This window comes from Pundamilia nyererei, unplaced genomic scaffold (assembly GCF_000239375.1).
Source record: "Pundamilia nyererei isolate P.nyererei 1_Seehausen unplaced genomic scaffold, PunNye1.0 scaffold00074, whole genome shotgun sequence".
Lineage (NCBI taxonomy): Eukaryota > Metazoa > Chordata > Actinopteri > Cichliformes > Cichlidae > Pundamilia > Pundamilia nyererei.
This window is the reverse complement of record NW_005187475.1, coordinates 2,410,042-2,435,723: the sequence shown is the minus strand read 5'-3', so window position 1 is coordinate 2,435,723 and position 25,682 is coordinate 2,410,042. Positions and strand designations below refer to the sequence as shown.

Genomic DNA, 25,682 nt, shown 5'->3' with positions numbered 1-25,682 from the left:
ACAACTCAATACTTTGTAACATAACCTTTGTTGGCAATAACAGAGGTCAAACGTTTACTATAGGTCTTTACCAGGTTTGCACACACAGTAGCTGGTATTTTGGCCCATTCCTCCATGCAGATCTTCTCGAGAGCAGTGATGTTTTGGGGCTGTCGCCGAGCAACACGGACTTTCAACTCCCGCCACAGATTTTCTATGGGGTTGAGGTCTGGAGACTGGCTAGGTCACTCCAGGACTTTCAAATGCTTCTTACGGAGCCACTCCTTTGTTGCCCGGGTGGTGTGTTTTGGATCATTGTCATGTTGGAAGACCCAGCCTCGTTTCATCTTCAAAGTTCTCACTGATGGAAGGAGGTTTTGGCTCAAAATCTCATGATACATGGCCCCATTCATTCTGTCCTTAACACGGATCAGTCGTCCTGTCCCCTTGGCAGAAAAACAGCTCCATAGCATGATGTTTCCACCCCCATGCTTCACAGTAGGTATGGTGTTCTTGGGATGCAACTCAGTATTCGTCTTCCTCCAAACACGACGAGTTGAGTTTATACCAAAAAGTTCTACTTTGGTTTCATCTGACCACATGACATTCTCCCAATCCTCTGCTGTATCATCCATGTGCTCTCTGGCAAACTTCAGACGGGCCTGGACATGCACTGGCTTCAGCAGCGGAACACGTCTGGCACTGCGGGATTTGATTCCCTGCCGTTGTAGTTTGTTACTGATGGTGACCTTTGTTACTTTGGTCCCAGCTCTTTGCAGGTCATTCACCAGGTCCCCCCGTGTGGTTCTGGGATGCTCACCGTTCTCATGATCATTTTGACCCCACGGGATGAGATCTTGCGTGGAGCCCCAGATCGAGGGAGATTATCAGTGGTCTTGTATGTCTTCCATTTTCTGATGATTGCTCCCACAGTTGATTTTTTCACACCAAGCTGCTTGCCTATTGTAGATTCACTCTTCCCATCTTCCGGATTGTTAGGAATTCCGGAATCGGAATGTTCGGAATGCGGCATAGTTCCGGAATGTTCGGAATTCCAGAATCGGAATGTTCGGAATGTTCGGAATGCGACAACGTTCCGGAATTCCAGAATGCGCCACAGTTCCGGAATGTTCGGAATCTGAATGTTCGGAATGTTCGGAATGTGCCATAGTTCCGGAATGTTAGGAATTCCGGAATCGGAATGTTCGGAATGCGCCAAGGTTCCGGAATGTTCAGAATGCACCAAGGTTCGGGAATGTTCAGAATTCCGGAATACGCCATAGTTCCGGAATGTTCGGAATTCCGTAATCAGAATGTTCGAAATTCCGTAATCGGAATGTTCGGAATGTTTGGACTGCGCCATAGTTCTGGAATTTTTCGGAATTCCGGAATCGGAATGTTCGGAATGCGCAATAGTTCTGGAATGTTAGGAATTCCGGAATCAGAATGTTCAGAATGTTCGGAATGCGCCAAGGTTCCGGAATGTTTGGAATTCCGGAATTCGCCAAGGTTCCGTAATGTTCGGAATGCGCCATAGTTCCGGAATGTTCGGAATTCCGGAATCGGAATGTTCAGAATTCTGGAATCAGAATGTTCGGAATGCGCCATAGTTCCGGAATGTTAGGAATTCCGGAATCGGAATGTTCGGAATGTTCGGAATGCGCTAAGGTTCCGGAATGTTTGGAATTCCGGAATGCGCCAAGGATTCCAGAATGTTCGGATTTCCGGAATGCACCAAGGTTCCGGAATGGTCGGAATTCCGGAATATGCCTTAGTTTCGGAATGTTCGGAATTCCGGAATCGGAATGTTCGGAATTCCGGAATCAGAATGTTCGGAATTCCAGAATCAGAATGTTCGGAATGCGCTATATTTCCGGAATGTTCGGAATTCCGGAATGTGCTAAGGTTCCGGAATTACGGAATGCGCCATAGTTCCGGAATGTTCAGAATTCCGGAATCGGAATGTTCGGAAATCCGGAATGCGCCATGGTTCCGGAATGTTCGGAATTCCGGAATGTTCGGAATTCCGGAATCGGAATCGGAATGTTCGGAATTCCAGAATCAGAATGTTCAGAATGCGCCAAGGTTCCGGAATGTTCGGAACTCCTCCAAGGGATTTCATCAGATTGACGCGATATCTTCTGTGTGGAATCTAAAGACCTTTGTGATGTTAAATTGCGAAGCTTTTTACGTTCAGGGAAACGGGGTGGTCATGGCGGCACGTGGAGTTTCAATCACTCGCCAAAAAGCAGTAATCTGCTGTCACTCAAAAACACAATGTCCAATCTCTCCGGTCGCAGGCATGATGAGACTCGAGCTTGGAAATGTTTGTTATGCCAATTGTCAGTAATGGTTAGAGCGCCACCTAGTGGGACGACTATAATCGTGATTGAATGAGATGAATTGTTAGTTGGTGGTTAAATGCATGAATTCCATCAATGTGACATCAGATCAGACGTGCTGGTTGTAGGTGGCCGGGGTTCGAGGGCCCTCATAACGCTGCTTGCAGCTTTAATTTATTTTTGTTTTTTCTGATAGCAATAAAGGTAAAGCAGTGTTTCAACTATTCTATCTTGCATACCAAAATGTATAAAACTCTGTGTAAACCACAGACTGATCAAAACCAGCTTGCGATAATGTGTGTAAGACTGGCGTTATTTAGATACTAATTGATAATAATAAATGCATCAGTTTATCATTTTATTAACTGCAGGGTCTATAAGGAAAGAAAGCAGTCACAGAATAGTGTTGCTGAAGTTTTCAACCCTTTAACTATAGTAGTTGACCATCATTGTTTATTTAAGCAGTTTAACTTTTGAGCTATAGAAAACTGAAAATGCCTTGAAGAGGGCAGTTTGTTAAAATAATTAAAAGTTTATTTAGTCTTCATTAAAATGGTTTATGTAACCACTCTTTTGCTAAAAGTGCACTTTTTTTTAGAGTATACTGTATATTTGTGTTGCCATCTTTTTCAAACACACTATTTATTCATCTGAAGTATTGTATTTGTTTTTCAGAATTATATTTGATGTTCTTTGGGGAAAAAGCATGACTCCAACTCTCTGGATTACTGATAAAAGGAACTATATTTATTACAACAGTACATGTATATACAGCAAAAGGAACAGTAGAAATACAGAAATAGAAGCAAAGCTGGTGTGGTTGGTTTTGAGATTTTTGGTGATGTCTGAAGATTTAGAAGCACTTCCTGTGGACGATGGAGGGGCCAGCTTCATCGTACTCCTGCTTGCTGATCCACATCTGCTGGAAGGTGGACAGAGAGGCCAGGATGGAGCCACCGATCCAGACGGAGTATTTCCTCTCAGGGGGAGCAATGATCTGGAAGGAGTGGATAGGAAAATCAGGAATGAAGTACATATTAGAACATTTTACACCATGCCAAAATTTGAACAAAAGGCTTGCTTATTTCTTCTTTGACAAAATACATTTTAATAACTTTGCACTCCTTGGACTCACTTTGATCTTCATTGTGCTGGGAGCCAGGGCAGTGATTTCTTTCTGCATACGATCAGCAATACCAGGGTACATGGTGGTACCACCAGAGAGCACGTTGTTGGCATACAGGTCCTTACGGATATCAATGTCACACTTCATGATGCTGTTGTAGGCCGTCTCATGAATGCCAGCAGACTCCATACCTGGGGAAAAGTTGTAAAGAGGTAAGTATTCATGCAGCTAACAGTGGTGGTCGTTGCAATACATTTAAGATGTAGACAATAAAACAAGAAGAAACTCAGGAGATAAAATGCTACTAGTTATCATTTACACATTTAGTAAGATTCGTAAGTGTCTATGAATTAATAGCATTATAGATATAAAGGGCTTTTAGGGGAGGCTATACTGAACTCAGAACTCCAGTATAGTGTATTATGAATTATATTTATACACAGCCTATATATGGCTTTATTGTTCTTATGGGACATTAGGTCCCATGAGAACAATACACCTAAGTAGATACTACTATTGCTGGTATTGGTATGAAACCAAAATATATTTTGTGCCTTTCTGTGAATGTGCGGTGGATCGACTGACCAATAAAAGAAGGCTGGAACAAGGTCTCCGGGCAACGGAAACGCTCGTTTCCGATGGTGATGACCTGACCGTCAGGGAGTTCATAGCTCTTCTCCAGGGAGGAGGACGATGCGGCTGTGGCCATCTCATTCTCAAAGTCCAGAGCCACGTAACACAGTTTCTCCTTGATGTCACGCACAATCTCACGCTCAGCTAAATGGAGGAAATATCACAGTTCAGTCAACCAAGAAAAGTCTGTTTATATCTAGAACGTTCAGAATTCCGTTTGACAAAGCACGGTCACAGTATATGCATATTGCCTGTTCAGGAATTTGGAAACTGTAGGTAAGCTCATGTGATTAAAAGGCTAAAAATGTTGAAATAGATCACTGTTTACAGTTTACATTTTTCATTAAAATTCTGTGGGATTGTTTTTGGCTAAAGTTGGTAATTTTCTTACCAGTGGTGACAAAGGAGTAACCACGCTCAGTCAGGATCTTCATCAGGTAGTCAGTCAAGTCTCGACCAGCCAGATCCAGACGCATGATGGCGTGGGGCAGAGCATAACCTTCATAGATGGGCACATTGTGGGTCACACCATCACCGGAGTCCAGCACAATACCTGTCCAGTGAAGGCAGTAGTTTGTTAGAAGAAAATATGCACAGATTGATATGGTTTAACTTACATGCGACATTGCACAGAAAAGGGCTCACCAGTGGTACGGCCGGAGGCATAGAGGGACAGCACAGCCTGAATGGCCACATACATGGCTGGGACGTTGAAGGTCTCAAACATGATCTGGGTCATCTTTTCTCTGTTGGCTTTGGGATTGAGGGGGGCCTCTGTCAGCAGGGTGGGATGCTCCTCTGGGGCCACACGGAGCTCGTTGTAGAAGGTGTGGTGCCAGATCTGTGAATCCAGGAAAGAATGATGTTATTTGTTGACAAAAATAACATTTCAGTTTTCCCACATCTTTATATCTTTCGCACCTTCTCCATGTCGTCCCAGTTGGTGATGATGCCATGCTCGATTGGGTACTTCAGAGTCAGGATACCCCTCTTGCTCTGGGCTTCGTCTCCCACGTAGCTGTCCTTCTGACCCATACCTACCATCACACCCTGAGAATGAATAAAACAAACAAACTCAAGCTCAAGACTTAAAAACAGACATCCTGTGACAGGGCAACAAATATGTAATCTCCCAGAAACTTGGGGCCTTTCCCGTATTCCAACCTGGTGACGAGGACGTCCAACAATGGATGGGAAGACAGCACGGGGAGCATCATCACCGGCAAACCCAGCCTTGACCAGGCCAGAACCGTTGTCGCACACCAAGGCAGTGGTCTCGTCGTCGTCACACATGTTTGGTCTGTACCGGGCTGGCTTTCTATATAACACAAAAAATAGAAATTAATCAGAATATTATGGTATATTTACAGAAATGTTTAAATGCATCTTATTTCCATTTAAAGAAGCAGAAGTTCACATGAAGAAACAAAGTTGTGCAATTCTATGAAATAATGTAGCGCTATGTTCAGTATGAAGACACTTTTGAGTAGTCTAATCTCTCTGAGCCTTATAGCTGCTTGAAAAGCCAAAACAGGACCACCACCACACACTCATGGGTCTATTTTCAGCCTCTGGACTCTTGTAAACCCCCCTCTGCCCCCACAACCCCTTCTTAGTATCTCATCGTTAAGCCAGAGCCAGTTAACAGCTGAGGCAGTGTGACTTTTGACAAGTGGCAGTGGAGGCCTGGCTCTCCTCTCAGCTGTCGCCACATAGTAGTCTCCTCTGTTTGGATGGAGACCATGTGCTTGGAGTCTTCCAGGCTCTCAGGCCTGAGCCTGCATCCCAAGTGCCAGCATCCCCTCTCTGAAGAGTCTTACCGCTGTCCTATTCTGTCTAATATGTCCTATAGTAGGCCACAACCCTGTAAACCTTAGAGACTGCTGTCTGTAACTGTGAATATGACCAAGTTACAAAAACTTGATTTTGAGAAACATAAAACTTGAATATAAAGGTATATTTTACCAATTATTATGTTCAGTAAATTAGTCTAATTATCAGTTTAGTTCAAGTAACATAACAGTTACATAAAAATCTGTAAAAAATCTTTATCTGTTGCTTTCCATACTACACAGCCCGACATTTAAATATAACCTAGAAATGTGGGAAATGACCTTTGTCAGAATGCTCTGTAACTTGTGCTAAAAACAGTAAAAACAGTAAAGCATCAGTGGGGAAGCCTTTTTAAGAAAAAATAATGAACTGATAATTTTCCTTATGTTGAGTCTAACCTGAGCTAGTGTTGTCTGCCTGTTTCTCCGAGTCAAGCATCACATATATCCTCCACCCTAAGTCTTGATGGCAATTGACTTGCCCTTATATACCGCAGCAGCCCTTAAACTATTCAGCACACACAACTTATCCTTTTACCACTCTTCAACAAAACAATAAAACATCTGCTTAGGCAAGAAACAACTTCTAGCTGTAATGAATACAGTATATCCATGTACTGGCTGTAATATACAGCAGCACTATCTGGTCATCCTCACTGACACCTATGCTCCAAAAAGCAGCATCTGAAACACAGCAATGATCCAGCAAAAGGACTCACCAAGTTGTAACCACAAGACTGGAGTTTCCACTGGGACAAAGGGGCAAGGGTGCAAGGGGTTCCTTAAATATGCCTCTGCGTCCTGGAGCTGGGGGACGGTGGGCGGGCTCAAGGGTTCACACAAGCCCAAATTAAGTGTTGCTCAGCAAAATAGTCCATTAAAGTGGATCCTGTGTCAGGAAATACCACCAATCTATAGAGATGCTGTCCTGGACATTGAATGCCATAGATAGAAGTAAGGGGGGGAAAAGCAGCAAGTGGAAAATTTATTAAAGATAGATGATTACATTATGAAGTATTTAAAAGGTACATGAAGGTTAAATGTGATAAATGACAGTGAATGTGGATCTTCTATATGATTAAGGATTTTAATGTTATATGCATGGGAGTATTATTAAAACCAATATTATTTGTACATGAAAATAGTGAATTTAGTTGTATTTTAGCTGTCAAATTATTTTTGTGGATTCTTTATAAATATAAAAGCTGAGCTTGTCGTACTCCCATCAGGGAAAAACAATCAGCTGCAAAACCATCAGTAAATAGTTTGTAATGGAGATTTATGCATAGCAACACATTTCTCCCATTCATAGTTTGTGGAGCTGCCATTCAGATCCCCAGGGATGTGTTAATATGACTAAGCTCAAACAGGGTCCTGGGGATGTGGATGATTAGATGGTGTGACAGTAATACGAGATCTTGCCTGAGCAGTCTGGTTAAGGAGTCGTCTAAGGTGGACCTGCCTGGGAGAGTTTGCCAACATCGTTTGTAAAGAGTGGGGGCCATAAAATTCCAGATAGCTGAGAGGCAATCATGTAAGGGGGTAAATGGAGGGAGCTAAAGGCAGTTCCAAAACCTCCACCAGACAACAGACTCCTGGGATGGCAAATGCAAGAGTGACGAGTATCCGTTCTCTGTTCTGATTGGCTCCAGAGTGTCCTTTTAGGGAAATACAGAGCAGCAGGTGCCAGAGTCTGCACGTCGCCACACACACAGCGTAGCTCACACTCCTTATTCGTCAACTCACACTACCCCCATGTTGAAGCCAGAACAGGCAACAGCGAGTGCAGAAAGAATGTAAATACCCCCCGCAGCATCAAGACTTTGAAATATTCCATTTGTAGCCATGTGCAAGGCAAAGGCACTACTAACCTACTTGTTGTTTTTTTCTGCTCACATTTTTTTGACTCTCACGGTCTGTTTATACAATTCACCGTCCAAAAATTTGTTTTTTCACTGGATATCGCAACTTCCTTAAATTGTCCAGTTTATCAAATTTTCTGTGTAACATTGGAAGGAATCTTTTCTCACCTACCATGAGCAGAATCATTTTTGTAATCAAGACAGATTTGAAAAGGATCTGGGGTCTTGTAAAGAGCTTGATATATCACTGGTGATCTCAGTGTCTATGGGGACTCCAACAAGAAAATCAGGCACGACCGCCCTGTGTTGATGTTGGATAGACTGTGCATAGATTATGTCAGGTCATATCTGAACACTGTGTTCTTCTATTTTCTATATTTACATTTTTATAGCAGCAGCAATCATAGTGCATGACCGCAGTGCTTCAGGAGTCATTTGCCCTTTGATGATCTGCAAAAGGACTTAGAATTGAAAAAAGCATTCAGATCATATAGTTGGACAAGAAAACATGAATTCCTGCTTTTACGTGCACTCATGTTGTTGGCAAAGATGGACTTTCTACATATTAAATAGATATATGTGGTAGTTAAAAATCATATTTAACTGCAACTGAGTTAAATAAAGCAGTTTTATATATGGCTCTGCATTTATTTTGGAGCTATTTATTTGAGACTTTATAGACTGTGTGTTTTATTTGTGAAGAATAAAAAAATAACTAGAATTACTGCAGTAAAGTGTGAAAGTGTTACAACAGAAATGCTCAAATATACCTGTTTCAATATGGCGTTAGTGTGTGCTCACCATAATCTGTCTTGCTGTTCTGAGCAAAAACATATGAAGCAGAACGATCACACCAGCCTTTGGGTGAAACTGCTTCTGTGTTTTGTCAACAGCTCCCTTCAAGTCAAAGAAGCACTTTTTGGCAGTCCTATCTTTATCGCCAGGTCTTAATCAGGAAAAAAGAGAATGGTCTTAAATGGGTCATGGTTTTGAGGGACATTCGTCCTTATAAGGGAGTGTAGGAAGCACACAGTATGTCTGTCTTGACAGCTGCCTCCTTTGCAGCCCCCCACGTCCACATGCACACACTTAAGCAGCTGTTAGCAACAACTGCTTCTGCACAGCCTGTTAGGTACACAGGGGTTTGTTTATCATTTGACCATTTACAATATACCTTTCAGAAAAAGAAAGACTGCTCTACATTTTCTAAAAATGTAGTGCTACACATTAGCAATTTGAGTAAAAGTTCATTTCTTCAGCATTTGAGGACCGTAAGGTTAAGCTATAAAAAATCTGCTGAATTTAGGTTAGATTGCTTTCAAATAGTTTTTTATATCTTCTAAACCTGAGTAGGTCTGAGATTATGTAAAAACAGTTTTTTAAATGTGTGTTCCCAGAGAGCAAGGAGACACTGAAACAATGTTTAGTCAATATCAGGTGATTCTATTGAATCAACGTTGAAATCTGATGTTGACCTAACGTCACTCTTGCACCCTTTTTAATACTGAAACGTCAGGTTTTGATATGGAACCAATGTTGAATGCTGACATTGATTTAACATATAATTATGACACACTGTTAATATTGAAACAATGTTAGATTCTGATATTTAAACACTGTTGAACTATGACGTTGATTTTCCACCTCTTTCGCACAGTTGGTTTCTATTGAAACAACAGTAAAATCATGACTGGAAACCTACAGTTACAAATATATACAATCTATAGCTATTTTAATCAATACTAAACTACTGCAAGTTTCCATCAATACTTAAACCACCAGATAATTGTGCAAATTGGACACCCTTTATATGTTAAAAATTATGTTACAATGTATCATGTCAATAGTAATATCCCGAAAATATAAAGCATCAGAAACAACAACAAAACAAACAACAAAACAAACAACAAAAAAAGGCCAATAGACATGTATCATTTGCAAAATACTTTATTAAATGACAAAGTTTCCTTTTTACATTTCTTTGTTTCACATCACTTTTTGTTATTTACTCCGGGATGGGGATGGATGTTGGGTGCCCTGCACCACCCATACGATATGGAGCGCATCTGAGCCATTTCTGGACAGCTTGAGCAAAGACAAACTCAGACATAGAGTTCACCCCTACCTGCTGCGTCAGGCCATCTAGGACAAAAATAAACACAAAAAAAATTACAAATAAAAAAAAGGGAAAAGGGGAATTAGAGCACATGAATAACCTCTTGTTAATTGTCTTCAGCTGGGAGAAAGTCTGTAAACTACTGGGCTGATAAACATGAAAGTCACCAGGCGGAAATCAGCAAACTGTCACATCATTTTGAGTTTGAAAGAGCTATTAGCAGAACATTTGATATGTCTTAGCATGGTGTGCCGTGTATCCTTTCAAAAAAAGAAAACATTCCTCGGGATGTACAAACTGTACAACAAGAGGACAAAAGAATCCGAAGACCTACGACTCCATCTCCAGAGTAACAGGACATAAAAATCTTGTTATTAAGAAAGACAAAGAAATCTAGCAAAGACTGGACAAAGGAAATGTTAAACGCACCCAGCACATCAATTGATCGTTTTATTGTTCACTTTAGGCTCATAAAACAACAATAAAAGGTCAAACTTACCAAATATGCATTTGCACAGCGCTGTCTCTTTAACCCTTTAAGACCTACCATAGAACCAAGTCCGCCAGAGCTTATAGTATATTTTTACATGCTGTGGAGCCATTTTTTGGAGCATTTCAAGTTGCTATACATCAATACAACCATTATAGCCCAAATTTTAATAATATGTCTGCATTAAGTGCATAGTAATTACATAAATTGCAAAAAAGTGCAATAAACTACAAAAAAAATTAAAATCGTTTCTGTTTTTTTTAACATATATTTCTAGTTAGAGAAATTTAAGAGGCTTATCCCTCAAAACTGTAAATACAAAAAAGTTGCACAAACTAGTTTCCCACCAAAGGAAATTTATTTTAAGTGTCTTCATAGTTTTATTTTTGAGATACACCAATTTTCATATACTGCAGGAAAAATGAAAAAATATATTATAGTGCAAATTTGCAAAATAACAGCATATGCATCAAAATAAAATATTTCCAGTAGTACAATATGAGTCCTCAGCATCCCAGAAACGACACAGAAAGTCATAAAGTCAAACATAACTTTTAAAAACACAAGTATAGGCGCATATGGTCACGATGGTAAAAAACTACATTTCCGCAAAATGACGTCACTTCCGGTTTCGGGCAGTTCATGCCGGACATGCGATAGTTCACGCTGATGGATCTTATTCTCTCTTTGAAATATTCCAGCTAATTGTTCTGCATGTAGCTAACTGTCACTTTAATGGGAAAAAAACTCACAGCCCAACCCTGTTAGCAGTCCAGAGAGGTACAGCCTCACCCTGTTTCTTCATGCTTCTATCTAAAAGGTGAAGAATTGGGCTGGAAAGGAAGAGAGGGAAAGAAGAGGAAAGAGGAAGGCAGAGATCTAATAGTGGGTGGAAAGAAAGCAGCAAACGAAAGCAAGGAGGCAATGAGAGGGCATAGTAGAAGCAGATAATGTTAAATGGGGAAAGAGGGCAGAAGAGAGGAAGGGGTTAAATGAGGGGGAAATGAAACATGTTAATAATGTTTAAAAGTTGTTTTAAAATGGGGGCTACTCACTTTGGAGAGCCATGAGTAACAAAATGATTTAATTAGATACACCATTAAATAGTTAATTCATCGTGTCAATAATTAATTAAATGCCTATTCATTTCATTTAAAACACTTAATAAATTATTTCAAATTTTATTTAATTAATTAATTAACCATTGACACATTTAATTATTTAATGGCGTATTTAATTAATTAATTTTGTCACTCCTGGCCCTCCATACCCCTTGCCATGGAAGCGCTCGAGAGCTAGCTAGCGAGCTTCATTGGCTCAGCCATAGCAACAGTAGCGAGTCCCTAGCAACATTTAAGAAGACTAGGTGCAAGATGGAAGTTTCTCTGTCTTTCTCGCATTTCTCATTTCCTGTTGTAAAACTTACAGTCTGGTAATAAATATTGCTTTTTAAATCAGTCAAGGCGTTAGTTTTTAAAATGGGGGACAACAAGCAACAAACTAAGCGAATTTTTATCAACGATGTTGACAGATATTCCTCCAAGCACATCGCAAAGGTAAATATAGGGAAAAGAGAGTTTTTATTGTTCCTGCCTAACCGGTCACATTAGTCCATTTTAATATTACTGACTTGTCTGAACAGTTTTTAGCCTCATGCGTGGTGACCTCTGAGGATGAGGAAGAAGCAGAGGCATTAGCCTCCCATGAAGGTGAACCTGCTTTCCATGTCGTCGGTACGGTGTCTCCTTCCTCTAAAGGTGAAAAGTGGGATTTTCTACGGGAGAAATATGAGGTGAGCGAGGTGCTAAATGCGAAAGACTGTGGGACATTGTCATGATCTGGGGTTGCTCCAGTTAAGACTGTGGGACATTGTCATGATCTGGGGTTGCTCCAGTTGGTTAGGTTAGCAACATTATATGCCAAAACATTTGGGTCAGCTGAGTATGTGAATATACTGAATGAGGAGGTTTTTCCATCGATGGGTGCGTTTCTTCCCTGATGAAACAGGTATACATGCAAGATACACGCCAGGGTTCATTGGGCTTAAGGCATAAAGGAGTGGCTCTGGGAGACATTAATTTCACACATGGATTGGCCACCACAGAGTCCAGACCTTAACCCCACTGAGATTTAGTGAAAAATAAGTGCAACTCTGTATAAAAAAATGTCATGGCATTGCATAAAGTTATCCAATCGATACTCCTGCAAATGCGTGTCGTCATCAAAGCTAACGGTGGTCCTATGAATAATATGAGTATGTGACATTTTTTTGCTCCGGGCAGTGTGTTTATAGAACATCATACGTTAAGATTCTGATAAGGACAAATAATTTTAAATGCCGTATTTTTAAAACCAATTATTTTTAGACTAAGCAACTTTAATTTAAATATATTTATGGACACAGCAAGAACAATTGAACGTTTAATAGGGTATACAATTTCCTTTTGCAGTCACCAAGCAGTGATGAGCTCCTCCAGCACCTGCTGGAGTGTGATGTGGTGGTGTACAACATCTCAGAAAGTGCCACACAGCAACAGGTTGAAGAAGCAACGTGGGTTCTTACAGGTATGACTGTAAGACTTCTACAAGACCAGTGAAGGATTCGATTTTTTTAATCATAGACAAAGATTTTTAAAGGCCGGGTACCTTTAAAGGGCACTGTTTGCAAGATTGTACCTCATGTGCTTATTTTAAATGTATCGCTATCTATCTTCATGAGACAACATTTAAAAGAGACTGCATTGTTCCAATAACATGCTAATGTTGTTTGTCATCCCTGCCCATTCTCTTTTACAAACAGCCCTTCATAATGAGATGCTGAGCTTCAAGTCTCAGAAATTGTTCATCTTAGTCTCCACTGTAATGACGTGGGCCATGACTAAACCTCAAAACCCAGTGAGTCTGGAGAAAAGCTAAACAGTGTGTGAACTTGTCAGATTTCCATGACTGAGAGTGTAATCTTACTCTTCAGGATAAAACTGATGTTCTGGTATCAGAGGAACAGTTCATAAGAAGAAGGCCTCACCCTGCATTCAGAAAACACCACAGTTTGGAAAAACTTGTGCTAAACCTGGCTAAAGGGGTAAGATTATGATGCTGAAAATCACAGAATCCTCCAAAATATGTTTCACAACAACAGGAGCAATTCATCCCAAGATTTCATAAGGATCCCAGGAAAATAAATATATCTAAAACTAACTAAAAGTGCTCTGATTTTTCAATCTTACAGAAAAAGTCCAAACTTGCCGGTTATGTTGTAGCTAGTGGCCTTCAGTATGGAAAGGGGGAGGACCTCTTTCATTACTTTTTCAAGGTAATATTAACACATTAACACATTTTTACACTGCATGTCTTTGTCTATACTGCTTGAATAATATGTATTTGATATTTCTAAAAGGTTTCTTGGCTGATGGAGTTTCCAAAAGTTCCCATATTTGGACATGGCACAAATTACATTCCCACGATTCATGTATCTGACCTTGGAGGGTGAGTTTATTTAACTGTACTTCTGCACATATGCTATATATACTTGGAGATAAATGGCACAGACCTGGACTAAATATATATTTGTCTTGCAGAGTGATCCAGAACATCATTCAACTCAGACCAAGACCAAAGTACATTGTTGCCATTGATAATTCCAGGAACACTTTAGAGGATATTGTACAGGTGATTTTGTGATTCTAATTCCAACTAGAACAGCTAGACTTTTCATTATGAAGAAAAACAGTAGATTGAAAACTACACTCACTGGCCACCTTATTAGTTATAGTAATTCAGTTGCTTGTTAATGTGAATGTTAGCATTCACATGGCAGCGACTGAGTGCACATAGCCATGTAGACATGGTCAAACCGACTTGCTGCAGTTCAAACCGAGCATCATTATAGGGAAAACTACTCACATGGGCTCACCAAAATATATATAGCAACAGCAAATAACACACCATGCCACAAAGCTCAAATCATCTCACACTTTTCTTGAAGATGACAGGCAGATGACATCATTTCAGCATACTCAAATGGCCTTGCCATTCACCCGATCAGAATCCAATAGAGCACCTTTGAGATGTGGTGGTGGATTTTGAGATCCAGCCACTGTGTGATGATGTCATGTCAAAATTTCTGAGGAATTTTTCCAGCACCTTGATGAATCTATGCCATGAAGAATTAAGGCAGCTTTGAAGGTAAAACGGTATCTAATAACTAGTAAGGAGCGCCCCATAAAGTGTCCAGTGAGTGTATTTATAGGAAGAATACTCTTTTGAGGTGATGAAAATCCAACTGAGATCCTTTGTCAGAAGTCACGTTTGGCAAAGAAGGAGAAAAAACACACAAAACAATCTCTTTCTTACCTTTATGTCTTTAGATGATAAGTCATGTGCTTGGACCAGAAGAAATTCAGAAATTACCACCACAGGAAGCGATTGTCATGAAGGCGTTTAAGGTACTGTAAACTATGTGATTTATTTTATCTCATTTTAAGATGATTTAGATTTTTTTTCTGCCTATAATGCAAAGATCTAGAGCTCTACATATAAGTATTTTAAGCAGACTACTCACCCAAGCTTAGTACTGCTATTACTGTCACTTGCAAATGTAAATGTTTTCTTTAGTCCCTGAAAGTGTTGCAATAACAGCTTGTGACACAAGCAAAAGACTCAAAAGTTTGCGTTCAATTTCTGTTGTTGAGAGATTTAAAATGTATTTTCTTTCCGAGCTGTTTGCTGCTACAACTCCAGTTTCTGTAAATATGGATCAAATAAACTATCTGCTGTTTGTTTGGCTTGTAGTAAACATCTGTGCTATTTAGATGTTTGCTGAAAAATATTTATTATCAAACACACTGTTGGTAATTTAACACCTTTTTATTTCAGCCAGAGGAACTGGAGTGCCTCGGCATCAACCTCCGCCTGGAGACCTTTATCATAAATGACTTTTTCAACCTAAGCTGGACGTCCGAAGCTGGGATGGTTGAAAACATGGATAACATTGTGCAGGAATACAAAGACGCCTGGCAGCTGCTTGTGAGTGTTCCAAGTCTGTCAAATGAAATTTCATTTATGCAAATTAGTGCATCTTTTAGGATGTGCTACATCATTTGCTTAAGTCATCATAAATTTTGAGAAAACCTGAAATAGAAAAGAAAATACTTTTCTCACTTTTTTCCCAGTATATTTGTATATTACACATCATTATATTACTATAGTATTATATTGTAATTCATACGTTCTGATTTGTGGAGAATTTTAAAAAAATACCATCTGGTCATTCTGCAAAAAATTGATCAGATGGTAGACACTGCAGCTGCAGATGAGGACACTGCATTGCTCTGAATAATCAATTAAGCAACTAATTATGAAGAGCTCATCGATTCATCTTGGGATTCATGCCAGTCCATGTGTTCAATTTGAAGAGATTTTGAAAAACCTATTGAAGACCGAAAGTTGTCCCAACTGTTATCTGGAATGTGTGACAACAACGTTAGCTCTTCATTCCACTGCCGTAATCACAAGTGTTAAATACGACTGTGTGTGTAAATCATAGACAGAAAATGAGTATGAAAATGTAGGTAAAAATGTATGTATCCTACAAAATGTAGGTGTCCCACTTGGTGGCAGGAAAACTGAAAATTGAGCTACAATGCATCCAGTGTTTGTTTCTGTATCTCTCGCTTGTTCTTTCATGACAGCTGATCATTTCTGAAAAACAAAAACTTTTCTGAATCATCGACTTTTTAAAAAATTGTTCTTGTTTAGCCCATTCGAATCTTGCTGCTTGGACCTCCAGCTGTGGGGAAAACCACCCTTGCAGGAAAGCTCTGCCATCATTACCGGTTGCATCAAATCAAGCTCAAAGAGGTCCTCGAAGAGAAGATTGCGCAACTGGTCAGTGGAAGCAGAACTGCACATACATACCAGACAGTTGATTTTCCTCTCACTGCTGTCCTGCAGCTACAGGAAAATGTGCTGCCCTCCTGTGGAAGTCTTTCTGTGAAGGCAGTCGATGTACTAATGCAGGTGTACTTTGAGACTTGTTACCGTATGTGGTACCAGTGACATTTAAAAATAAAGAAAATCTCTTATGTTTCTTTTGTATGCTGCAGAAGGAGATAGTAAATGGACCTAACCCTGAAAATATCAGTCAAGAGATAATGACTGCTGCACAGACACAACTGGGGAATATTCACAAAAGCATGAAAGAAAATCAAGGTTGGTAACAGAATTATAACCTTAAATAAGATAATCTTGTGAGGCTGAAAACTGCAAAACACGTTTGATTTATTTAAAAATCTTTCTTTGAAGTCTTTTTCAGTCTAGGTTTTTTTTTCTTTTACTTGAAACTTACTTGAAAAGTCTCTAAAACAACACGCTTTTGTGGAGGGATGGACAGCATTGTAAATCACAATTTGTTGGGGTCTCTGTTTCGAAAGGCTTCAACTTACCCAAACTCTCAGATTCTGTGTGTCTGTGTTCAGATTTCTGTGGTTTATTCAAACTAGTGTTTTGTTCCATCAGGTCGACTGGTTGACCGTCTCCTTTTTGAAATTGTGGAAGAAAAACTAAACTCAAAGCCATGTAAGAACCAAGGCTTTGTTCTTGATGGTTTCCCTAAGACTTATGAGCAAGCGAAGATGATTTTCTCTGGTCGGTTTCATCAATTATTTGAGTCACTGTATAATCTTTTAAAGTCTTTGTCTCATAAAGTATAGCGCTTGTTTCTGTTGCTCAGATGTGAATGTGGATGAGGATGCTGGGAAAGAGGATTTGGCATTGATGTCCAAAGCACCAGCCTACAAACAGGCCATCGCTCCAGGTTGTTTATGTCTTTGTTATGTCTTTGTCTAAGCCTTTGCTGACTTATCAGAATGGACTTACTTCTGTTTCCAACATGTGTTGCAGAGTATGTTTTTGCCCTTGATGCATCAGATGACTTCCTGACAAGAAGAGTACAAGGACTTCCAGAAAATGTGGCAGAAAAAATGCGCTACACCCAGGATGAATTTGTACCTCGCCTGACAAAACACAGACAGCTCAGTGGAGCTGAGGAAACAGTGTGTGACTACTTTGATCAGATTGAGATTCACCCATTACATATCGGTACTGTCTGCAAAGCCACCACAACACTGCACTCTGATAAACTGATCACAAACAAGAGGCAAAGAGTACTGAAGAGCCCATAAATGATAAACCATGAACAGAACAGTAAAGCTGTCAAACATTTCAGAACATGTTTGGTGGATGTGAGAGTGTCCGACTCTGTCTCCATATTGTCTGTTTCTATTAGTCTTTTGCTCTTTTCAGCGTCAGGGGCCAGATTTATAATATTATGTAGATTCAATGTGTAACCCTATACATGTACAGAAAGGTAGAAAGTAAACTGCAACCATTATTAGCAGTCAGTTACCCACGAAAAAAAGGTCTTTCCTGTTTACAGTGGCTCTGTTTGTGTGATTTCTTCTTCTCCAGAGGTCAGGACAGATGATCCAGAATACACAGACATCATGAAGATGATCACACGGGTGGTGGGCCCTCCTAAGAATTATGGCTTGAGTCCAGAGGAGCAGGAGGAGCAGGACCAGAAAAAAGAGGAAGAGAGGAGGCAGAAACGGTCCGCAGAGGCTGCTGAGAGGAAACTCAGGAATGAGGCTGTACTGGCTGAGATGGCTGCTCAGTATGAGGACTGGGTAAGTAACACTGTGAGTGTTTCATACCAGAAGATGCAGAGGAGCAAATGACTCTTAAATACTAACTGCAGGTTAAATGATTTAATCATTAGCAGAAAAATTTATCAGAGGTGAAGAGACAAGAGAGTGAGCAGCTGGAAGTTCAAGCTCTTCCCCTGCGAAACTACCTGATGAAGTATGTGATGCCCTCGCTCACTGAGGCCATGGTAAAGTGCAGTGAGATTAAACCGGAGGACCCTGTTGACTTTTTGGTATTTAAAAAAACCCCTTTCCAACAGAATTACCTTTGTTGAACATCAGTGAGCTGATACGGCAGTTGAATTTTTTTAATTGTTTTTTCAGGCGGAACATCTTTTACGACAAGAAGAATGAGAATTGCTCCGATGAAGGCTGTGCTCCGATGCTATTGAGCAGCATTTTTATGTTGTTACACTGTTACAGTATTGTAATTAAGATGAAATGGTTTGAAGAGAATTTTGTTAAAGAATGTGTTATCTGCACACTACAAAATGAACTCAGCATTCAATTAAAAAACTTGTACAAAAAGCTCATCACCAAAAATAAATATTTAGCATTGACAGTAAAATTAACTTTTAACAGTTAATTTTTAACACACCTTAAGTATCAATTGTACTACATGCTCATAGGTGTAGTAGAAGTATGATTACAGCTCTGTCCCCTCTGAGCATCCAGCTGGTGGGTGACTCAGCTCAGACTATTGCTGAGTAAGCACTTACTGGAAGAACAACTATGCTGGGACTGGTTTTATGATAACACGGTACTATTTAGAATTAGCACTGTGTAAGGCTCTGCAGGTATTGAAGTAGAACTTTGTAAATATATTTTCATTGATATATTGTTACACCTTGTTCATATGGGATGGAATCTAATGTATTTTCTGCATATGTTAATATTTATCAAAATAATAAAAATAGATGTTGCTTTTCTAGTTATTAATAATAAAAATAAATAAAATTAAACTGCAAGGGAGAAATTCAGTGAGTAAAATTTGAGACTTCACTCCAGCCATTTTTTTTTTAAATTTGTTCTTTCAACACTAGATGGAGCAGGTAGTCTTTCTGTAAACTTTACAGAGAAAGGAAAGATTGTTACTTCAGTTAATCTGTTTGGGGTTTTTTTTAATTATGTGTTTCTCAATTCTTCCAAATAACAAGACAGTGTTTATGTTCTGCTGTTCTGCTTTCTTGCTGTGCTGAATAAATTAGTCTGCACAAAGAAAAAGCCTTTGTTGTGATATTCTTGTAAAATATGTCATAAAATAAGAGTGGGGCATTCCTGTTGTAGTGGTCATTAAAGGCAAAGTCTGCAGTCTGCTTTGTAGTCTGTGACTGAGGAGGGAGCTGTCTCTAGGCTCACTTATGCTCTATAGAGAATAGGGTGGCTTGCAAAAGTATTCGGCCCCCTTGAACTTTTCCACATTTTTTCACATTACAGCCACAAACATGAATCAATTTTTGTTGGAATTCCTTCTTGCCACAGATTCTCGATTGGATTTAGACACCAGACAGGTCAGGGATAAAGTTAATGAGAAATTTAAAGCAGGCTTAGGCTACAAAAAGGTTTCCCAAGCCTTGAACATCCCACGGAGCACTGTTCAAGTGATCTTTCAGAAATGGAAGAAGTATGGCTCAACTGTAAACCTACCGAGACAAGGCCATCCACCTAAACTCACAGGCTGAACAAGGAGAGTGCTGATCAGAAATGCAGTCAAGAGGCCCATGGTGACATGGTGATTCCCTGCAAATGTCCCGTTTGCAGTTTGCCACAAGCCATGTGGGGGACACAGCAAACATGTGGAAGAAGGTGCTCTGGTCAGATGAGACTAAAATGGAACTTTTTGGCCAAAATGCAAAACGCTATGTGTGGCGGAAAACTTAACACTGCACATCACTCTGAACACACCATCCCCACTGTCAAATATGGTGGTGGCAGCAAATATGGTGTAATAAATAATGTTACGGTGTGAAACAGTCTCAAAAAGAAATACTTGGTGTGTAAATATTTAATTTACATACAAGGCTTGTGGAGATATGGTGACAAAGAGCCTTATTTTACTCTTTATTATGATTTAATTTTTCAAAGTATACACTACGCAAACTCAAACTTCAGTTCCTGTAGTGGCCGCCCACCAGAGTCACGTTAAAATGCTATTTTTTTACAACATTACTAATTGTTCTTTTTTGGATAGTTTCACCCTTCATACCTCTAGTGGGTGAGTTAAAACACACACACACAGTTAGCTAACCAAGTTGTGTCTGCTATGCTTTTCAAAAACATCCAAAGGTTTATGCTTAAACATTGTGTGTCTGTGCAGTGGATCAGTACAGTTTATTAATGTTTGCTAACAAACCTCTTACCCAAACTGATATGTATACTTATATATCCATTTTTTGTACCACTTGTGCCCTGTACATGAAACAAGTATTATCAGTTATTTGGAAAAAACAAACAAACTGCTTAACGCAGTCGCAAGATTCAACCTGGACTGGCTGTAAGGTAACACAGAAATAACACACCCCACATTTCTTTGAAAGTGAAGTCAATCAGATGCTTTCCAGATGGCATTGCTTGGTGCATGAAAATCTTCATGTATTTTTCTGCATTCATAATTTCATCAGTTTTAACAAGATCCACAACTGACTGAAATGTGGCTGTAAACCATTACAGAGCCTCCACCGTGTTTTACAGATGGCCATAAACACTGTTGTACCTTTCACCTGACATCCTTTGTACATACTTGCAGTGACTTGAACCAAAAATGCTCAAATTTGGATTTATCACTTCCTGTTTTTCTGTATCTCGGTTTTTTCTGACAGGCTGCTAGATATTACTTTGCGTTGCAAGTAATATCAACCCTCCTTTTAAATTGGTGTGGTTTCAACCACCTTCTAGGGCAGCATTTCTTTCCCTCAGCCCTTGTGCCACATATTGATATATTGTTCCACATTTTGGTTGGCTCTAGTTTTTAAAAGACAACACTATATTATTGAGGTGTTTCTGATGCCTGGCTTTTCTCCTCTGGCTATGAAGAAAGCATGGAAGGCTGTCATCATGGGTCAAATTCAGGTCAAATAACCCATCACCGTCTTTTGCTGCCTTAGCTATACACAAATAATTCACCTCAAAGTCCCAAGATGTTCAGATTTCAGTAGAATTTGTACGACAGCATAAAGTAAATTAGATGCAATTACAAGAAATACTGAGAAACTACTGGGGTAAAGGTGGTGGAAGGCTTTTCAAAGACTCGTTTCATTTTTACAGGAACATGACATAAAACGACACGCATCACATCATATGTCATCACATGTCCCTTTAAGGCTGTCTCACAGCATTAACAGTGTGTTCCATATTATCCTATACACATACATAGTCTCTGACTCACATTTAGCTTCCTGAGATTTGGTTAACCTTCCTGTTGAGGGAACTATTTACCACTTTAGGTAATAAATGATAAAATCACATGCATTTAGACTGATCTGTGCCCAAAAGGTGTGTCTGCTGTATAAACCATTCTTTAATTTTGGGATTTTCCTTCAATAATAATTCAATTTTAGCATGTAAATCACATCAGAATAATAGGAGATCTACCAAACTTCTCAATTTGATGGCAATGTCCTTGCATGTGTGGAAGAGATGGAGTGTAGAGGAGTAAAATACTGGCGAGGAAGGGTATAATTAGCAGGAGGTGAAAGGTTCGTCTCAATCACCCACAGTAAGTGTTGGCAGTCACACTGTGAGAGCCCGACTGGTCTGGCAGAAGCAAATTAAAACAGATTTCCCCTGCAGAGAGCAGGTCCAGCTCTGTCACCGATATTTAATTTCATATTTATTGAGCAATCTCCTGCCAAACTCCCATAGTTCCCATAATTCATGTCAGTGTAGATGTGTGCATGGTTTAGCTTTTACTGGCCCCAAAATTCAGCCAGCTCCACCCTCGTTTCCAGTATTTTACTGCTGGGAAAGGATTGTATTATCCCACCTATTAAAGGCTATTTTCTTTTTTTAACTATGTACTTTTTTGCAGTTTGGTAAAAGTTTTATTTTTTAAAGGAACTTAATGTGAATGATTCTCATAGTGTTAACATGCACCACTTGTTTACATTTGCCAGATATCAATTTAGTTTAATTTCACCCATCTGGCATTCCAGAAAAGTCAAAAGGAATGCTGGGAATTTGTTGTAAACAACTGTAGTATTTGTTTCTGAAAGCCAGCACATGAGCTTGTCCAACTGCTGTTGTACTAAAACTTCTCACCTTCTCTGTTGCATGTTAGAAAAAAGGTGTTGAACCGGGGTTATGCAATTGCGCTCTCCTCTTTGTTGGGAATCCCCCTTTTTCTGTAAAGTCCACTCAGAAATCACTTTTGATACTTAAGCTGATGGAAAGGATTCATCTGTGTAACTTCATGGACGGTTCAAGATCATAGAAAGAAGGTTTGTGAAGACCTTTTCATCTGGTGGTGTTATTCCATTGGATTTTGTCCTCAGGGTGACTGACCTACTGTTAGTTATGCGAGTCCTGAGAAAAAAGAGTAGTAGTCATTTATTTATGAACTGCTAGTTAAGCTCTCCCCTGTATTCATGCACGCAGTTAACAAATATGAACAACAGGTTACAGTTCAAATCCTTCCATGAGTATCAATTCAAAACCACAGACACAAAAAACATGGAGGCAACTCATGGTCTAATTAATTTTCCACCTTTGATTTGATAGTAAAACTGAGAGTCATATTGCACATCTAAACATTCATATAAACTAAATCAAAGAGTTGAGTGTTCACTTGTGAAACTCCTCAGCAGTAACAGCCAGAGGTCAGTGTCTGGTCCACGATAATGGCTGCTCTCCAGTGGAAAGCCTTTAATCCTGGGTGCCAGGAATAGTGAGAACTTTCACCTGAACAAGCAGCAGACAGGGAAGAAAGGTTTCATTCTGTGATGAAGGGCGTCAGCTCAAGCAGATGAAATACAGAAGACTTAAAATGGAAAGAAAATCCTCTTCCCTCGACCTTTTTTAAATTACTTGTTTCATTTATTTCATCTTTATTTTGAGTGCAGTTTTCCTCTCGGTGCTTCCTGATTTTACATCATCGTGTTTTTCTCTTCTTTTTTCCTGGATGTAGATGTAATGTGTCATTTTAAGTTCGTACTGGGGGATTTTATCAGTAACGCATCTCATGCAAAGCAATGTCCAAGTCACTGTTGGTTACAAAAATAATAATACCATTGTGCAGCCTTTTCACTGCACGTATGATTCAACCACCCCAAACATCCAGCCTCTATCAGAACCTCCTCTTTTATTTTCCAAGTACAACATCCACCTCCATTTCCAAATAGAGGAATCGCATCACCCCTCCCATCTTAAAACAGACCATAACAGGCCTGCCCTCTTAACCTGCTACCCCCTTTTCTTCACCTTCCTTTGGGTACCCCTCTATTTTTTCTTTCCCCCTCCTTTTTTTTTTTTTACCGTTGGAATCCATTCATTCACCCAGCTACCATAATAATATAACTGAATATTATTAAAATATAATAAATTTAAAAATGACTTTACTTTTTAAAACACATATGGTCTTACATATGTCATTCCATACATACATACATCATCACCATTACGTTGCCATAAATTCCATTAATCTTGTGCTTCCACGAATCTACTACAAGGAGGATAGGTCTCTTAATGGGTGATTATGAAGGTAAGAATTATTATCACAATTTTTCAGCTAGTTTTCAAAGTGCCTTTATTTGGTTTTTATTCCTAAAAGAATTTTAGAAATTTCCATATGTCATTTATTTTTATTTATTTATTTATTTTTTTGGTGACTCTTTTGCTACTAACTGGTCCAATCATTCACCAGCTAGTCGCTACTTGTGTCTGCTGTTTGGTGCTGAGCAGGAAGGTCACTGTTGTTTTTTAAGTAATTTCACAAACAGACGAGGGCTACAGTCCCAGACAATACATCTGGAGTGAGTGTGAACCTGGATCCATGAATCCACATATAACAGATGGAAACAGTGTTACTATTTCTCAGATCAAAACTGGCTGTGGTATAACACTGAACTATAGATGGACATGTCAGAGAATTTCTAACAAAAGCAAAAAAATATCAATTAGATTATTGTGATAAAGAAATTGAATATAGATATTCATAACCTAGATGTCTGTTTGATAGATATAAACAACACCTGTGTTCAAATTGCAAATATCCACAGTGTATCTGATGGTATTGTGTCTCATTTACTGCGTGGTAATATTTATTGTGCTAACTGTGTCTTCACACTGTCGAGCTAAGAAATGCACGTAAAAGCAGGAGTGCTTCTCATGAGTTTGTTACTCTTCTCAGAAGCTAGAATGCTTTGTTCGTTTCATTTTGATTGAATTTTCGAACAGAAACTTTCCACTGAGGACATCCAGCAGACATTGAGGCTGCATTTTTAATGCTGGCATGACTTTCAGTTAATAACTCTTTTTTTAGCCAAGACTAAATGTCGGGAACAGACGGTCAACTGGCTGTTGCTCAATGTAGAAATGCTTGCTGGGTAATTTGGAAACTTCACTTCCTAGTTCCTATGTCTTTGGGCTGTGGGAGGAAGCCGAATTACCCAGAGTATCAGATCCACGCAAATATGAGGAGAGCATGCAAACGAATGAAATACTTAGCCGGGCTACAGAGACAGGTGGGGGTCATGTTGTTTTGTGTTTCGCTGCTTGGACGATAGTACCGTTTACATGCCCTATTTATTATCTGAAGACTATGAGCATAAAGTTCAGATAATAACTGCATTATGCAATATAAATACACATAGCACACAACACCTTTCCACTTCTATCACTTTTCAGATGTAGTTAAATTCCCCTGCTTATCTTATACGGGTCATTTTAGGTGCTGAGCCACACAACAACTGCGTGTGTGTGTGTGTGTGTGTGTGTGTGTCAATGTGTGTGTGTTTGTGAGTGTGTGTTTAAATTCCAGTGTATAGGAAATATGTTGTCATTTTCTCCATTCTGCAATCCATTTTTCACCTACAGCAAATGAGAGGCAGAAAAGACTGAATATATTCATCTGTGTAAAACTGTAAAATTACCCATGGTGCCGAGTAGTCTGCACACAGCTTGTGTGTCCCAGTGTGTGTGTGTGTGTGTGCTTGTATTAATCTTGTTGTTGAGACTCAGTTTAGGGTTGGGGTGAGGGTTAGAGAAGAGTCAGTGTGAGGGCTGTGGTGGTCTCAGCTGTGTTGTTTTATCTGCTGGGCTTCCAGTCACAACAACCTCTACCACCCCTTGTACAGGTCACGCACACACGCATGCAGTGGAAATAGCATGCCACCCCCGTAGTGGTCACCCTAACATCTGCTGGTGGTTGAACATGTTAGATGGGGACCACACACACACCTTTATACCCATGGCTCTAACTGGATGGGGAAGTGTAGTGAACCATTTCTGTATTTGTCATTGTGATAACACAGAAAAACATGCCATAGATGTCACATGTAATCTTGCATATCTTGTCTTCACACTTTAAGGAATAAATCATTCCACTGCCATGTATCAGCCACACACACACACACACACACACACACACACACACACACACACACA

The 25,682-nt window shown here is 39.6% G+C and overlaps 2 protein-coding genes across 2 annotated transcripts; one reads left to right on the top strand and one right to left on the bottom strand.

The window, feature by feature from the left end:
* Positions 1 to 3,046: 3,046 nt before the first annotated feature.
* On the bottom strand, positions 3,047 to 6,715 carry actc1a (actin alpha cardiac muscle 1a). Its single transcript, XM_005737287.1, has 8 exons — positions 6,632 to 6,715; positions 5,245 to 5,398; positions 5,002 to 5,130; positions 4,726 to 4,921; positions 4,472 to 4,633; positions 4,033 to 4,224; positions 3,457 to 3,638; positions 3,047 to 3,318 (listed from the first exon to the last, which is right to left on the bottom strand). Exons 2-8 carry the CDS (start codon positions 5,371 to 5,373, stop codon positions 3,175 to 3,177), a joined length of 1,134 nt encoding a protein of 377 aa, XP_005737344.1. The 5' UTR covers positions 5,374 to 5,398; positions 6,632 to 6,715; the 3' UTR covers positions 3,047 to 3,174.
* Positions 6,716 to 11,681: 4,966 nt separating this feature from the next.
* Positions 11,682 to 19,289, top strand: LOC102205073 (adenylate kinase 7-like). The gene is made up of 18 exons (XM_013911885.1): positions 11,682 to 11,936; positions 12,023 to 12,172; positions 12,831 to 12,945; positions 13,181 to 13,275; positions 13,352 to 13,462; positions 13,610 to 13,693; positions 13,778 to 13,866; positions 13,959 to 14,049; positions 14,748 to 14,825; positions 15,256 to 15,405; positions 16,138 to 16,266; positions 16,485 to 16,590; positions 16,897 to 17,025; positions 17,111 to 17,194; positions 17,281 to 17,478; positions 17,848 to 18,065; positions 18,158 to 18,316; positions 18,408 to 19,289. Exons 1-18 carry the CDS (start codon positions 11,859 to 11,861, stop codon positions 18,435 to 18,437), a joined length of 2,094 nt encoding a protein of 697 aa, XP_013767339.1. The 5' UTR covers positions 11,682 to 11,858; the 3' UTR covers positions 18,438 to 19,289.
* The last annotated feature ends 6,393 nt before the right edge of the window (positions 19,290 to 25,682 follow it).

Excerpts from the sequence above, each read along its gene's own strand:
- actc1a (XM_005737287.1), bottom strand. The coding sequence starts at position 5,373 with ATGTGTGACGACGACGAGACCACTGCCTTGGTGTGCGACAACGGTTCT. Across the intron at positions 4,922-5,001 it reads ACTGGGACGACATGGAGAAG|ATCTGGCACCACACCTTCTA; the intron begins GTGCGAAAGATA and ends CTGGATTCACAG. Across the intron at positions 3,639-4,032 it reads GTTCCAGCCTTCTTTTATTG|GTATGGAGTCTGCTGGCATT; the intron begins GTCAGTCGATCC and ends ACTTTTCCCCAG.
- LOC102205073 (XM_013911885.1), top strand. The coding sequence starts at position 11,859 with ATGGGGGACAACAAGCAACAAACTAAGCGAATTTTTATCAACGATGTT. Across the intron at positions 13,694-13,777 it reads TCTTTCATTACTTTTTCAAG|GTTTCTTGGCTGATGGAGTT; the intron begins GTAATATTAACA and ends TATTTCTAAAAG. Across the intron at positions 16,591-16,896 it reads AAGCATGAAAGAAAATCAAG|GTCGACTGGTTGACCGTCTC; the intron begins GTTGGTAACAGA and ends TTGTTCCATCAG.